The sequence below is a fragment of the Salminus brasiliensis genome, chromosome 1 (assembly GCF_030463535.1).
Source record: "Salminus brasiliensis chromosome 1, fSalBra1.hap2, whole genome shotgun sequence".
NCBI lineage: Eukaryota > Metazoa > Chordata > Actinopteri > Characiformes > Bryconidae > Salminus > Salminus brasiliensis.
The window spans coordinates 57,708,092-57,723,111 of NC_132878.1; the positions used below are offsets into that span (position 1 = coordinate 57,708,092).

General features: G+C 38.8%; 1 protein-coding gene across 4 annotated transcripts in view; it reads left to right on the forward strand.

The window, feature by feature from the left end:
• Nucleotides 1–15,020, forward strand: part of atad2b (ATPase family AAA domain containing 2B) — a 76,746-nt gene that overhangs the window by 7,605 nt on the left and 54,121 nt on the right. For all 4 annotated transcript variants that reach the window (XM_072683159.1, XM_072683165.1, XM_072683177.1 and 1 more), the window contains exons 5-19: nucleotides 480–576; nucleotides 673–802; nucleotides 1,507–1,656; nucleotides 1,764–1,839; nucleotides 2,063–2,164; nucleotides 3,989–4,100; nucleotides 4,223–4,338; nucleotides 4,537–4,711; nucleotides 4,881–4,969; nucleotides 5,077–5,236; nucleotides 5,673–5,763; nucleotides 6,630–6,941; nucleotides 8,473–8,617; nucleotides 10,033–10,219; nucleotides 10,948–11,133. In XM_072683159.1, coding sequence (XP_072539260.1) covers nucleotides 480–576; nucleotides 673–802; nucleotides 1,507–1,656; nucleotides 1,764–1,839; nucleotides 2,063–2,164; nucleotides 3,989–4,100; nucleotides 4,223–4,338; nucleotides 4,537–4,711; nucleotides 4,881–4,969; nucleotides 5,077–5,236; nucleotides 5,673–5,763; nucleotides 6,630–6,941; nucleotides 8,473–8,617; nucleotides 10,033–10,219; nucleotides 10,948–11,133 — 2,128 coding nt within the window. The remainder of the gene's footprint in view (nucleotides 1–479; nucleotides 577–672; nucleotides 803–1,506; nucleotides 1,657–1,763; nucleotides 1,840–2,062; nucleotides 2,165–3,988; nucleotides 4,101–4,222; nucleotides 4,339–4,536; nucleotides 4,712–4,880; nucleotides 4,970–5,076; nucleotides 5,237–5,672; nucleotides 5,764–6,629; nucleotides 6,942–8,472; nucleotides 8,618–10,032; nucleotides 10,220–10,947; nucleotides 11,134–15,020) is intronic.

The window sequence follows — 15,020 nt, forward strand, 5'->3', positions numbered from 1 at the left end:
TAAGTTTGAATAATGTTGAATGAACATAATCAGGTATAAGCCTTTTCAAATAAGAGGAAGATTTATGATAACAAACAGCTTACAAAACTAAAAGCATTGAGGGTGGAATACGGTCATCTAGTTAACAAAGCTGAAAGGGATGGTGAGTGATCTGACTAGGGCCTTTCAGTGTAGTTTTATGCTTGAAGTAGCATGCTGCTGGTAGAAGACAGATGGTTGGAATCTATTGGAGAGAGGAGACCTGCTGGAGTTGGAAACAGTAGAGGAGGGTTTTTGGACTGGAGTGGGCAATGCTAATGCAATGGTCCTGGATTGGTGTGCATTCATTAATAATTTGATGTGTATGTTTAGCTGCTTTGTGTTTGTGCAAAATTTGGTGCGATAAATTTACAAATTATGTGTTTGAGCTACAGTCATTCTGTTTGAGTTGTATTTGTGTGTGACTGACTGCTGAGATTCCACGTTTTCTCTGTTGACAGTACCGCAGAGGCAGTTCTTCAGGAGATGGACAACATCAGCAGCATACGACAGAATCGAGAAGTGGAGCGGCTACGGATGTGGACAGATACAGAACTGGTGAGTGCTGGCTCAAACATGTTATAATAAACATTTTATTTAGATTTTATTTTCAATGACCTATTTGTTTTTGGTTTGTTTTCTTTGACTGTACAGGAAAATATGGACATGTACTCTCGTGTGAAGAGGCGAAAAGCAATGAGGAGGAATACGTTTGGAATGCAGACGCATCATAAAGTTTTGAGCAAATCCGAGGCACCTGAAGAGGAAGAAGAAGGAACTGAGGGTATGCTCCCACTTATGACCTTTTGCTATAAAAAAAAAAAAACTAATATGAATATCATATTCATGATATTTTCACAATACACCATATGTATCAGGAGACATATGTGCAGCAACAAAATGCACAAAAAAATTCTACTCCATTCAGGTTAAACAGGACTAACTACACTCATTATAATGAAACATGCAGTCAGTGTTCTTGAGGCACTGATAATATCAATATACTAATAAAAGCATATTGTGTTTTAGAATAACACCATTTTATCATTTGATAAAATATGATCATAATGTCCACCCCTACTGCACATACTCATTGAGGTGTGTTGCTATTTATGTACTTTTCTAACATGACTACCAAACTGTGTTTTGTACATCACAATGGCAAGAAAGGATCCTCCCATGCCAGGCCACCTAGGACCTGTTGAATGGGGTCATGGATTATCCAAGGATGTAATAAAGCAAAATCTGTATTTCAGTATTTCAAAGCTGGGCCCCAATTAGTTTCTTAGTTATTATTTGTTAAAGTTTCTACCCTCAAATCTTACAATTTGAGTGTAACTACTTACTGCACTGAGCTGAACTATTACATCCTTTAAATCAATTGGTCATGTTAATTTGTTAATTGAAATTTGAAATGAACATTTTCAGTCAATTTTCAAATGAATTTCTTTTAAAATATTTTCTTCTATATTACTTTTCATGATCCAGAATCCCATGAGGAGGAAGATGAGGACGATGAAGGGGAGGATGATGAAGATGATGAAGGAGATGAAGCAGAGGAAGCAGGAGAAGAGAATGACAGACCTTATAACCTCAGGCAACGTAAAACTGTACAGCGATACGAGGCGCCACCCATTGGTATTCATCATAACTTGCCATTAAAGTGCTTTTGAGGATCAGTATATCTTCCACTGTTTTGCTGCAATGTCTTTTTTTTTTCTTTTCATATTCGTATCCTACTGTAGAGCCAGTGAACAGGAAACAAAGTAAGAACACGCTGTTTGATACACACAGGTCCCCTGCAAGAAGAAGCCATATTAGGTATGTGACCTTTTTAGTTTCTGCGGAGAACATATGACATGACAATTGGTAGTGTAGCTAACAGTACCAGTTTGACTGAGAAACAATCTATGTATAGCATTCTACCCAAAGACTGACCGTCTTTGGTTCTACCTGACTCTACTACTACGTTGAAGTTAATACAGTAGATCTCATTGCATGTTTAATGTTTTATCCTTTTTTCCCTTTTGTGTTTTAAAACCAGAATAAAGAAGCATGCTATCCACAGTAGTGATACTACATCTTCATCAGACGAGGAGCGTTTTGAGAGGAGAAAAAGTAAAAGCATGACACGTGCTCGGAACAGGTGACCTTAATCTTGTCGCTTGGACACTTGTTGATCTAAGTCTTGGCTTTTGTGCAAAGCACATGTGACTGGTTTTATATATACAGTCATGCCCGAAAGTATTCATACCCCTGGCAAAGTTTGACTTAAATTTACTTTTATTTAACCAGAAGTTATATTTTTGCCTTGAAACGACACAGGCATCTCCCAGGAGATAACACGATGATGTACAAGAGGCATCATTGTGGGAAAAAGTATTTCTCAGCTTTTATACACATTTGAACAAAAAGTGGCATGTCCAAAATTATTCATACCCTTTGAAAACTGTCACAGTATATGGGAAAATCCAAAGTTCTATACCATTCCAAATAGTCCAAGCTGTTTTAAAGCATCCTAATTACCCTGATTCATTGGGAACAGCTGTTTTAATCAACTCAACAGGAGAAAAACAGCAGCTCTCTGCAGTTGGTTTGTGGACAGTCATGGCTAAGACAAAGGAGCTCACTAAGGACCTGCGGCTGTGCATTGTGGCCGCTCACAAGTCAGGAAAGGGCTATAAAGCCATATCAAAATGTTTTCAAGTTCCAGTGGCTACAGTGCAAAGTATTATTAAAAAATACAAGAAGTTCCGCACTGTGGAAAATCTCAGAAGATGTGGTCGGAAGCCAAAAGTGACACCTGTGCTGGCCAGGAGAATAGTGAGAGAGGTGAAGAAAAATCCAAGGATCACCACCAAGGCCATCCTGGTGAATCTGGACTCTGCTGGTGGCGACATCTCAAGGCAGACAGTTCAACGGACACTGCACACTGCTGGGTTCCACGGACGCAGGCCAAGGAGGACACCACTTCTCCAGAAAAGGCACACAAAAGCCCGCTTGACCTTTGCAAATGCTCATCTGGACAAAGAAGATGACTTCTGGTGTTCTGTTTAGTGGTCAGATGAAACAAAAATTGAATTGTTTGGCCACAATGATGTGTGCACCATTTGGCGTAAAAAAGGAGAAGCCTTCAACCCTAAGAACACCATCCCCACTGTCAAACATGGTGGTGGGAACCTAATGTTTTGGGGGTGTTTTTCAGCCAATGGACCAGGGAACTTGATCGCAGTAAATGGCACCATGAAAAAAGAGCAATACATCAAGATTCTCAACAACAACATCAGGCAGTCTGCAGAGAAACTTGGCCTTGGGAACCGGTGGACATTTCAGCACGACAACGACCCAAAACACACAGCCAAAGTGGTGAAGAAATGGTTAGCAGACAAAAACATTAATGTTTTGCAGTGGCCCAGCCAGAGTCCTGACTTGAATCCAATTGAGAATCTGTGGAGGGAGCTAAAGATCAGGGTGATGGCAAGGAGACCCTCGAACCTCAGAGTTGGAGCTCATCACTAAAGATGAATGGGCAAAAATACCAGTGGAGACATGCAAAAAGCTGGTCAGCAATTACAGGAAGCGTTTGATTGCTGTAATAGCCAATAAAGGCTTTTCTATTAATTATTGAGAAGGGTATGAATAATTTTGGACATGCCACTTTTTGTTCAAATGTGTATAAAAGCTGAGAAATATTTTTTCCCACAATGATGCCTCTTGTACATCATCGTGTTATCTCCTGGAAGATGCCTGTGTCATTTCCAGGCAAAAATATAATTTCTGGTTAAATAAAAGTAAATTTAAGTCAAACTTTGACAGGGGTATGAATACTTTCGGGCATGACTGTATATTGTATTCTTTTTCATTCTACTAATTATCACCTGTTTTTTTTAATGTCATTGGGGGAGAGGGAGAGTGAGAGAATTTGAGACCATTCTGTCGTTATAGAATGAAATGTCTGTTTCTGCTACAGATGTCTGCCTATGAACTTGCGGGCAGAGGACCTGGCAAGTGGAGTGCTGCGCGATCGTGCTAAAGTTGGTGCTAGTTTAGCTGATGTGGATCCCATGAATCTGGACACCTCTGTAAGTCTTAGAACTCTGGTGTCCTTAGATGTGTAACTAATTGAATGCACACAGATTGTGCTTAGTGATGCTTTATAGAGAAGATCGTTTTGCTTACTGGAGCTTTTAACCATTTAATGCAGGTGAAATTTGACAGTGTGGGAGGGCTTGCAGATCACATCAAGTCTCTCAAGGAAATGGTTGTATTTCCGCTTCTTTACCCTGAAGTGTTTGAGAAGTTCAAGATCCAGCCTCCAAGGTTCTGATTATTATTCTTTTCATTAATTCAACATGTGTGTATGTGTATATATATATATATATATATATATATATATATATATATATATATATATTAATTAATTAATAATTATATACACCTGTGTTTAGTGTTACAGAATGAAAACTTACTGATTAGCTCTTAGAAAACAAACAAACAAACAAATATTTTCTCCCACAGGGGTTGCTTGTTCTATGGGCCTCCAGGGACAGGGAAGACTTTGGTGGCGCGGGCGCTGGCTAATGAGTGCAGTCATGGGGACAAGAAAGTGTCCTTCTTCATGCGAAAGGGTGCTGACTGCCTCAGCAAATGGGTGGGGGAGTCAGAACGACAACTCCGCCTTCTCTTTGACCAGGTTACTGACATTGATCTTGATATTTGGCAACAAACTCTTGACTGGTAGTCTTGGAACTGTGTATTTGTGACTGCCGATTTCCGTGGTGGGAAATGTACACTAAATAATTGCTATTACAATGTGATTTGTGGTTTATCAGTGTAGTAATGTTCTTCACATCTACCTGTAGGCATACCTCATGAGACCTTCTATCATCTTTTTTGATGAGATTGATGGCCTTGCACCTGTTCGTTCTAGCAGACAGGATCAGATCCACAGGTAATTTCTTTAGTCCAGAGCACTGGAGAGGTGTTACGCAGTGTTTCATCAGAAATTTAAAAATGTGACTGAATTATTTTTTTTTTGTTGTTCTTTGCTTCTTTAAGCTCCATAGTTTCCACATTGCTGGCTTTAATGGATGGTTTGGACAGTCGAGGGGAGATAGTGGTCATTGGTGCTACAAACAGACTTGACTCTATCGACCCTGCACTCAGGAGGCCTGGCCGCTTTGACCGGGAATTTCTGTTCAACCTGCCAGACAAAAAGGTACATAAATACTCTGTATTCTTCCAAACTAATTCTACTTCAAGCAGCTGTGTCTTATACACTAAGCTAGATATGTCACCCTGCAAGTCTACCTCTGTTTGTCTTTCCTTTATTGCCAATGTCATTATTTTTTCCGCTTCAGTTGGTGTCTCATAGCTGATTTAACAGTGTATTTTATGATTTACTTTTATTCAAATAATAAAAAAAAAAACATTCTAGTCTATAGGCACTTTGGATCAGTGAGATTTATGAGTATCTAAAGCATGCTTGCTTGAATGCTTTTGTAATTTGTCTTCACAGCAGGACTTATCAAAACTTGTGGTTTTCAGATGTTATTCTTAATGTGTTGGTACTGTTTTGTATTCTCCTGTTGTAATGTTTTTTTTTTTGTTGTTTTTTTCTTCTTTACACATCTTTGGCGTATTCTTGTCTGCAGGCCCGAAAGCACATTCTAAAAATCCACACCAGGGATTGGAGCCCAGGGCTGGCTGAGTCCTTTGTGGACGAGCTGGCAGAAAAATGTGTCGGTAAGAAAGATTGTGGCTCTTGATACACTGATGCATGTATTTTGATTCATTGTTTGCCTGTTCTCAACATTTTAGGTTGTAGATGCTAATGTATGAGCTAATAACACATGCTCATTAAAGGTAATGTATGTTTTTTGCTAATGAGTGGAATGTCTAATATTGCCTATCTAGTCAATTGATTGACCAATAAGGACAACCCACAGCAGATAATTAATAATTATCTCCTAATAAGAATTCAGAGCTGTTGTATAAAGGGAGCTGCAAAACAGTCTGAACTGGTACATTTTGCACACTAAACACAAAAATGCAAATAATCCAATCTCCAATCCAGAACTAAAGTGTTTATATTTGAAGACTTAATGTAATTTTTTAATGAACTTTATATTCATAATGTTTGTTCCTAAACATGTTGATCTCCTGAACATGATGATATTTATAGATCCGTGCTGTATTCTTGTCTCATCTATAACACATATATACTCATAATTTACACAGTAATTGTATATCTGCATGGACTTTATCATCTCACTCACATTTTCAACTTTTATGGCTTGACTGCACATTTGCCATTTTCCTCTTAATTCAGTATTGTTTTATACCTGTTTTGCTTATTATTGTTATTATCTGGTGTCGACCTCAGGAGGAGGGGTTTCTTCCTGTTGAGTTGAGGGAGTTTTTCCACTGGCTTGCTCAAAAGAGACTCTGACACAGATCTTTGTAAAGCTGCTTCGTGGCGGCATTCGTTGTGAAAAGTGCTATATAAATAAATTTGAATTAATTGAATTGTACAGTATAACTCATTGTTTTTGTGAAGTTGTTTATTTGTATAGTGTCTGTCAGTGTTTTAATTGTGAGTGATCTTGCAGGCTACTGCGGTGCCGATATCAAAGCACTTTGCACGGAGGCTGCACTGGCAGCCTTACGGCGGCGGTATCCTCAGATCTATGGAAGCAGCCAACGCTACAAGCTGGACGTGGGATCCATTGAACTTGGGCCGCAGGACTTTGGCCGCGCCTTGCGCTCCATTGTACCTGCAGCTCAAAGAGCCCTGGCCCCACCAGGACGAGCGCTGTCCTGCACGCTGCAGCCCCTGCTGGAGCGATCACTGGCCCACACACTCGACTGCCTGCTTCGAGTCTTCCCCCATGCAGAGCTCCCACACAAGGAACACGTACAAGGTGACTGTCTTGCCTTTTGGTTGTTATAAGGAAAAATTAATTGTTCTAAAATGTAACTTTCAAGAGGTTATTTATATGTTGATGTTCATAAGTTTCGTTTAGTGTTTTAAGTTTGGTTTGGTTTCCATTGGTTTAATGTAATATTGGGCTTTTTTGACACAGTTTCAGGGGTTGAAATGATCTCAGAACTAGGAATAATTGTAATTTTACAAGTTCACAATTTTGTAAAGCCTTTGATCCCTATAATCACATGATGAACTGACCTAAGTTACTCTTGTGGTGGTCTCAGTACTGATCACTTGTGGTTCATTTTGTGGGTTAACTTGTAAAAAGAAAACGACCCTATCCACATTGTTTTTTTTATTAACATCGAGGTTTACCAGACGGTCGCAGCCTTCCAGCACTTAGCGGGTTAAAACAGACCCATCAGAAGAATAGCTGCCTACAGGTTTTTGCGATATTGCATAGCCACAAAAGCTTAAGTTAAGCATACAATAATTTTATGTGGCTAAAGAGGGATGCAAGAAGAAGCAAAGTTTAACCCCTAATACAGTGTCTCTACTCTACAAAGTAGCTACTGCTTTTATAAAATGACAACAAATAATATACAGTTTAATGCAAAATAACAGTTTTGTTTTTGTTTTGTTTTTTGTGTTTTTTTTACAAGGATTTTAATAGCTGATTGGTGCTGTGGAAAGTATTTTCATCTAGGCTTTTAACATGGCTCAGCAGTTCAGATCGGTGTTATGATTAACTTGAACGTCACTAAATAATAATTCTGAGATTCCATCAGAAGAAGATTGAGTCTCCATTAGAGTTTAGAGCACTGAAGCCATCTGGTTCTGTTTTGGGTTCATGTTAACAGTCCTGTATTTGGTTCATTTAAAATGATGTATTAGTTTGCAAAGTTAGTGTTGCTTCTAAACTTTCAATTTGTTGTGTAAGTGGTGTTGAAAATGAGTTGAAATGCTCACAAATTATGAAGTATTACACGTCTTTTAATTCGCAGAAGATGCTGTGGTGCTTCATCCTATTGCTGTCCGTTCACAGTCCATTTTCAAGAACTCTCCAAACCTAGTCACGCTAGCTAGTTTCAGTAGATTACACAGAGTGATTTAATTCCTGCTGCGTATTTCTGCAGGGAATACATCTCCCACTCCTTTTAATGACTTCAATTTGCTGGACTGCTCTCTTCGTTTCGAATAACTCATAGACTGACTTATAGCTCTAATAAGCCAGGAGTGTTTTTTCTCTAAAGCAATTACTCCAGAACATTACTTCAGTAACGCTAGTTTAGAGGGGGAACTTTTAAATAGGTTGTGTCAGACTTATAAATATGGCATATGTCTTAATAGAAATGCTTAAAAGTACGTACTGGAGTTTCCAATTAGGTTAATGTCTTCAGTTTCCTCTGCTCAGATTTGCACTACTGTTTTAATGTCCAAAGTATTCTGGGCACATTGTAGCTGTTCCAGCAGTGGCGTGCTTTTTGTAAATGCCAGTTTTGTTTTCCCCTGTCTTCATTGCACAGACACTGACAATCAGCTGCTTGAGGAGGACTCTTATAGCGAGGGAGAGGACGGGGCTGGTACTCAGTCCATTTATGATGCTAAGCCAGGATCCCCAAAGAAATCGGACTCCTCTGCAGCATACAAACCCTTTCTTCATTTTACCACGTGAGTTATAGCCTCAGATACACTAATCATATGTCTGCTGATACTGAGTAATGACACCAGTGCTGACTTTTGGATTGTGGAGTGAACCCCTTTGCAGCTGGTATATGAATAACGTTTATATGTGTCACTGGTCTCCATATAAAATAAACATAAACAAAAAATTTGATATTGCATAGCTGTATGAATAATAATAACTAATAGTAAAAAAAATAATAGTAATAATATTATTAATAATATGAGTGCATATGATTATTGGACATATAACAACATTGGGTGTGAATGTGAGCTGCAGAACTACATAGCACACAAATGTGTGGGTTGAAAAATAGTATAATGTCTCTAAACTGGGCATTATCAAATCAGAAGTAGTTGGTATCTCCAAATAACAGGATGAAGTTGAAATTGCTGTAATGTGACTCATGTTTTTCTAAGCATTGTTTTGATGATAATGCTGTCAGCACATCTCTAAGTAAGATCTTTTTATCACTTCTATGGGGCAATGCTATAAAGGGTAAATGTCGTTTACATAACTGGCATTATAGTTCCAGCATGAATTAAAAGTAAGGCAGTAAAAAATAACTGCTTAGACTAACCTGACTGTTTATGAGACCCTTGTCTACTGTAAACTGTTTTGCTGCCCTCTGTTGGCCTTTTCTGGAATAACACTTTAAGATGGGCAAGAGTTTCTTCTCCATTTGTATTGATTTGTTATGATGTTAACCTTTTCTCAAGTGACGTACTAGGCTGTGTGTAATGGCATAATGAAAAAGCTAATTTTTCAGACATTGGTGGTTGCTTTCCCCCTAGACACAGATGAAATTATTTTGATTGTAATAAGGAGTTTGTGACCTTTAGATTCAGATCTATTGTTTGTAATTACAAATGCACCAAAAACTGTGGTGTTTTGCTAATAGTTGTATAGATCATTGAATGCATTTAAGCTGTGTTCAGTCTACGAAAGCAAAAAGCATCTGTATATGAAGATTCCAGTAAAATACTCTACTTATTTAATGGTCTGACATGCTGACATGGACTTCCTGCTGGTCCTCTCTTAGTTGTTACATTTCCTTTAAGGATGTTTAGGTTATTTAAGTGTTCCATACAAGTTATTTTATGTTTTTAAAATTTTATAGAGAACTAGTACTACCTTCTAATTACTTGCAACATTTAGTCAGTGTTTGTAATGGGGTGTGCCCACTTTTACAGTAGCGTGCAGATTTGTTTTTCTCCCAATAAATGGTCATATCTCCTGTATTAGGCCTTATTTAGGAAATTTAAATTCCTACATTTGTCAGGCATGTAATCATGAGCTTGAAAGATCTATGTCTGTCCCAGTGGGACAGACTTTTTTCATAGCCACAATGGTGCACCTTCCTCTCGGATGACATTTTGATTTATTTATTTATTTAAATTAGGTCTGCCTACCAGCAGCCCACCTCATACCGGCCGCGACTGCTTCTGACCGGGCCTCAGGGTTCAGGCCAGAGCACGCACCTGGCACCTGCCCTGCTGCATCACCTTGACAAGTTCACTGTGCACCGCCTCGACCTGCCCACCCTCTACTCAGTCAGTGCCAAGACCCCAGAGGAGTCCTGTGCTCAGGTAAACTCACTCACACACACTCCCCTCTAGCACTTGTCTGTTTTTCAGGTTAAACTGTGCATTTTTATTTGCAGGTTGCTTCTTATAAGCATTGTGTGAGTTGTCACCAGTGGACTAAGCTAATGCATATTAATGACCAACAGCACATGTTTGCATGTTCAATAATCTTAGAGCCAGGGCCACAGGTTCAATTGAGCAAAAACAAAGGAAAGATATATGTAATACAGCATCATATAAACAACAGATAAAATTATGTAACAATAACGCCCACCCACTGTGGCAAGACAAAAACTGGGTAGAAAAGCATCAATGAAGCTTAATGCAGACTTAACAGATGTGTATTCAAATCTGTTGGTTAATCAGCTGAGTGAGATGATAATGAATGAGCTTTCTTAATGCAATTTCCTCACAGTAAATCTGGTGGTGCTTTTAATGAATCTGGCCCCACGAGTCAGCCTGACACAGACTAAATTTAGCATTGCTGTATTTTTCATAGGAATCCACCAAAGTTCTACTCTTTTTGGATTAACGTCTCTTTAGTGTTTAATAGAGTAGGTGCAGAGATTGAAGACATGCACTCTTTGACTGATCCTGTATCACTGATTGCGAACGAGCCTGTAGTTAGAAAACAACAGTTTTAATACACAGCTTAAATAAACCCATGCTCATGTTACTGAAATATATAAATGTACATGTGCATGTGTATATGTGTGTCTGTGACACTCCAGGTGTTTCGGGAGGCGCAGCGGAGCATGCCCAGTGTAGTCTACATGCCCCATATTAGTGACTGGTGGGAGGCCATCAGTGACACAGTGAAGAGCACGTTCCTCACTCTTCTACAGGACGTTCCCTCCTTTACTCCACTCCTCATCCTTGCCACAGCAGAGTGCAGATACCAGCAGCTCCCAGAGGAGGTAAGGAGGCTTATTCTTGCTTTCGTTTAACTTGCATAAAAAGCATAACTTTTTTTTTTTTTTTTTTAAAGAGTGTGGATGTAAGTTTAACAGAGCCCTGAGCACTTGCTTTAATATGAGTGCACAATAAAGGTTGTAACGGTTTACAAAATTCATAATTCAGGTTGATGTGCTCCAGTGGTGTCTTGGTTGTAGTGTCTGAAAATGTGCCCTATTTAAATAGACTTACAAAAAAAACAATTCTAGTCTGCCTGCTTCTGTATAATTCATAATCTTTTAATCCCCGCATTAAATACTAGTAGTAGTCTTGTAATTCGTAATACATCTGTAGTATACTAAATATTTGAATATTAGTCTGCTATTCCTCACTGTGCTTGATTATAAGGTAAAGAGGAAGTGGTTTCAGAGGAGTGGTCCATCCTCACTGTGGGCCTGCTTGTTTAATGATTTATTACACATCATGAGATACACTGACAGGAAAAGTGGAAAAACCTCTTAATCTACATCTGTCAAGTGAACAGTCAGTTCTTGAAGGTGATTTTTAAGAGCAGGACAAATGGGTGAGCTTAAGAATCTGAGAAACTTTGACAAGGGCCAAACTGACAACTAGACCACTGGGTCAGAGCATCTCCAAAACATCAGATCTTCTGTGTTTTTTGTCGTTTTTTTTTTTCTTTTTCTGGTATGCAGTTGTCCGTACCTACCACAAGTGATTCAAGAAGGGACAACCAGTGAACCCACAACATGATTATAGGCACCTATGGTTCATTGTTGCCCATGGAGAATCTACCTCTCATTGTACATAGTCTTGTGGCCTCCAGTGGTCAGATCTTTTGTGGTGGCACAAGGAGGCCTGTTCAGTATTAAGCAAATGATGCTAATGTTATGACTGATTGGTATATATATATTTTTTGATCTGGTATGTTGAATGTATTGTGCTGTGTATGTGCACCTGTAAAAGAAAGCCGTGTCTTGAACAATGCAATGCAGTATGTGAGGGGATAGATCTACTAAAGGGTGCTGCATGCATCATCTAATTTCTTTGTTAGATGTAGAAAGTTCTGAACAGCTTTAAAATCTAGAAGATTAAAATTGTGATTAGAAAGTTGTCATGATTTAGACGGTTTTTGATGTATAATGTGTGACCAGCATTGGCACTGGTAATTCTAAAGTGTTTCATGTTTTATACAAGCCACTGTATCCTCGTAGCCGATAAGGATATTTCCCTGTTTAATCCTTTGAATTGAATATATTTCACAATGTTTCTGATTTGAAGTGTTGCCATTACATTTATTTTGGCAACTTAGCATTTTGATAGTGTGACTGTTTCATTCTGTCAGCTTCTGTTACGCTAGTTCAACGTTCCCATCATCACACCACATTACTCTGGCAGCTAGATGTTTGATGAGAGGATTTAAAAACAAAGTACTATTTTAAGCTAGAATTTACTGCACTGAAAGTCTGTCCAGGAGAAACATGCTGCTCCAGCCAAGCTTGGCGTGCCCTTCACTGCTGGACCATTACACTCGAAGAGTAAATGAAATGAGATAAATGTGTTTTTAGACCTTGCTTTGAATTCATCCGTGCTGCTGAATAGGATGGCTGTGATTCACAAAGGTAATTGATCAGCTTTGGCAGTGCATGGAACAACTTCAGTTAAAAAAAAAAGAATAAAACTGCACAATCAATCAGATTTTTGCAATTTGCCCAAATTACATGTCTTGCACACAGCAGAGTGCATTGTTTAATATTTTACAGTGCCGCTGCCGGACTTTTCTGTAAATATGTAAATAGTAATAGTTTTTCTTTTTTTGTTTTTTTAAATACATGGAGCACCACTTAAAAGGAGCACACTATAAGAAATAAGCTCTCCGATACCTTGTACCAAGGTCTCACACCGTAATTAGCTTGTTAAGACTTCCACAGTCCACTGTCAAAGACTGTGACTATGTATTTGACCAATAGACCAACCTTTCTAGATATAACAGCTTTAAAATCATTGTCATGCTCCACTGACCGTGAACAGTGTCTGCTAGTTAGGACTGAACATGCTGGCCACTGCGCTATGTAACCTTGGTGAAGCAGGCAGGACACGTCTCATGAGTACTGTGTAACACTCTGTTATTTGTTTTTGTGTAACAACACTCTACCACCTCAGTCCACATGCTTCTTTCATTTCAGTGGCTGTTGTGTGTCACTTAGCTTGTAAAATTCACAAGTGCCATGAGGGGTTAGAGGGATCTTGGGAGCAAAAAATACCAGTTCTCACATATTTCTGTGTTTATATGCATGATTTTGATACTTGGACTTTGTCAGAAAGCCTAGTGCGTTAGAAGTGTTCATATATTAAGGGCAGTGCCAGTGCTAAACTACATGGTTGTGCTCAGTTGAACTGAACTCTACTGTTAAATCATAAATCACTAAAACCACCACTAATCACTAATACCTCTCAAGCAAGTACTTCTTTTCTCTTATAGTATCTTACTGCTACAGCTGTAATGTCAGAGTAGGCAGTTTTTACTTGAAACAGATCTAGAATTGCCTTTTAAATATATAGGTCAGCTGAGAGTGCGTAATTTGTTGACCTACATGTGACCAGTTTTTGAAAATTTCTCGTCATGGATTGCTAACTGTGCATGCAAAGGAGGTAAAATAGCAGTATCTACTTTTCACATAAGTGATAAAATGCACCGGTAAACCTTATTTTATTAATATGTTCCCACAATGCTGCTTGGTCTTAAGGTGTAAATACATATAGGTTTTGTATGAATCAGATACAAATATAAAAGGTAAATGGTGGTTAACAGTTAAATAGCCTGGTATGCAGTTGCCTGGCATATTTTACATATGCTTGGCATGTTGCTGCTGGCACAGCAAGGTACACAATGGACTGGTACAGGAAGACAGAACTATATTCGAGAACTAAAAAAAACAAAACCAGGTTTATCCAAGGTTGGTTGTAGCTGTGTTTCACCAAATGTATTCCTTATAGGCACATTTTTATATTTTTTCATAAATGGATTATTATAGTTTGTATAATTATTCCTTGATAGTTTATGGTCCTTCAGTCGTTCTGTGTAACCCATGGCTTGTTCTCATATTAGTCATAGTTTTCCATGATTTTAATTTTTTCTGCTTTACTTCTGTGTCGTAATTCGGCTTGATTCTGCGTTTTTAACTTGCTACGGTCACCTGATATCCTTTCTGTAAAGCTGCTTCATGACCATGCCCGTTGTGAAAAACACTAAATTTGGATTTCTATTTTACTGTACAACGCTGTGCATGTACTTTGTCCACAATTAATAAATGAACCAAAAACTTTTATTATGTGGAATTTCTGGGGGAAAAATGAGTTCACTTTTGATCTTCACATTCTTCTCCCACTACAAAGCTCTGATATCAATAGGAACACTTTTTTGATGATCGTCCTTCGTTCTCCTCTGTCACACTGCCAACATGGTTTCCTTTTTTCTCTCTTTTGTTTGTATTTTTTGGGTCTTCTTTTTTCTCTTTTCTCAAATCCATAATTTCTATTCTTCCACCAAGGACAACAGGAACACTGCAATCAATTCCCTAGTTTAAAAAGAAGACTGAGTGAGGGAGCGGGGAGAAGAGCGAGAGAAAAAGGGATGCAGTGTGAAAGAGCACATCAAAAAAAGAGCCTCCCTAATTACACCAATGGGGTACTGCTCTGGCAGGGCCATGATTTCACCCTGCAAAGAGCCATCAAGAGCCCGCAGAAACTCATGCTGTGAGCCCAGGCTACCTAGAGTGCGCTGCTGGGAGCATGATTGGCTGGTGGCAAAGCCTTTGATCGTAGCCCTGCCAGAGAGAGTGCTGCCCACCAGGAGGGCACGGTAGTGCAGAGAGGGAAAAGGCTGCTAATT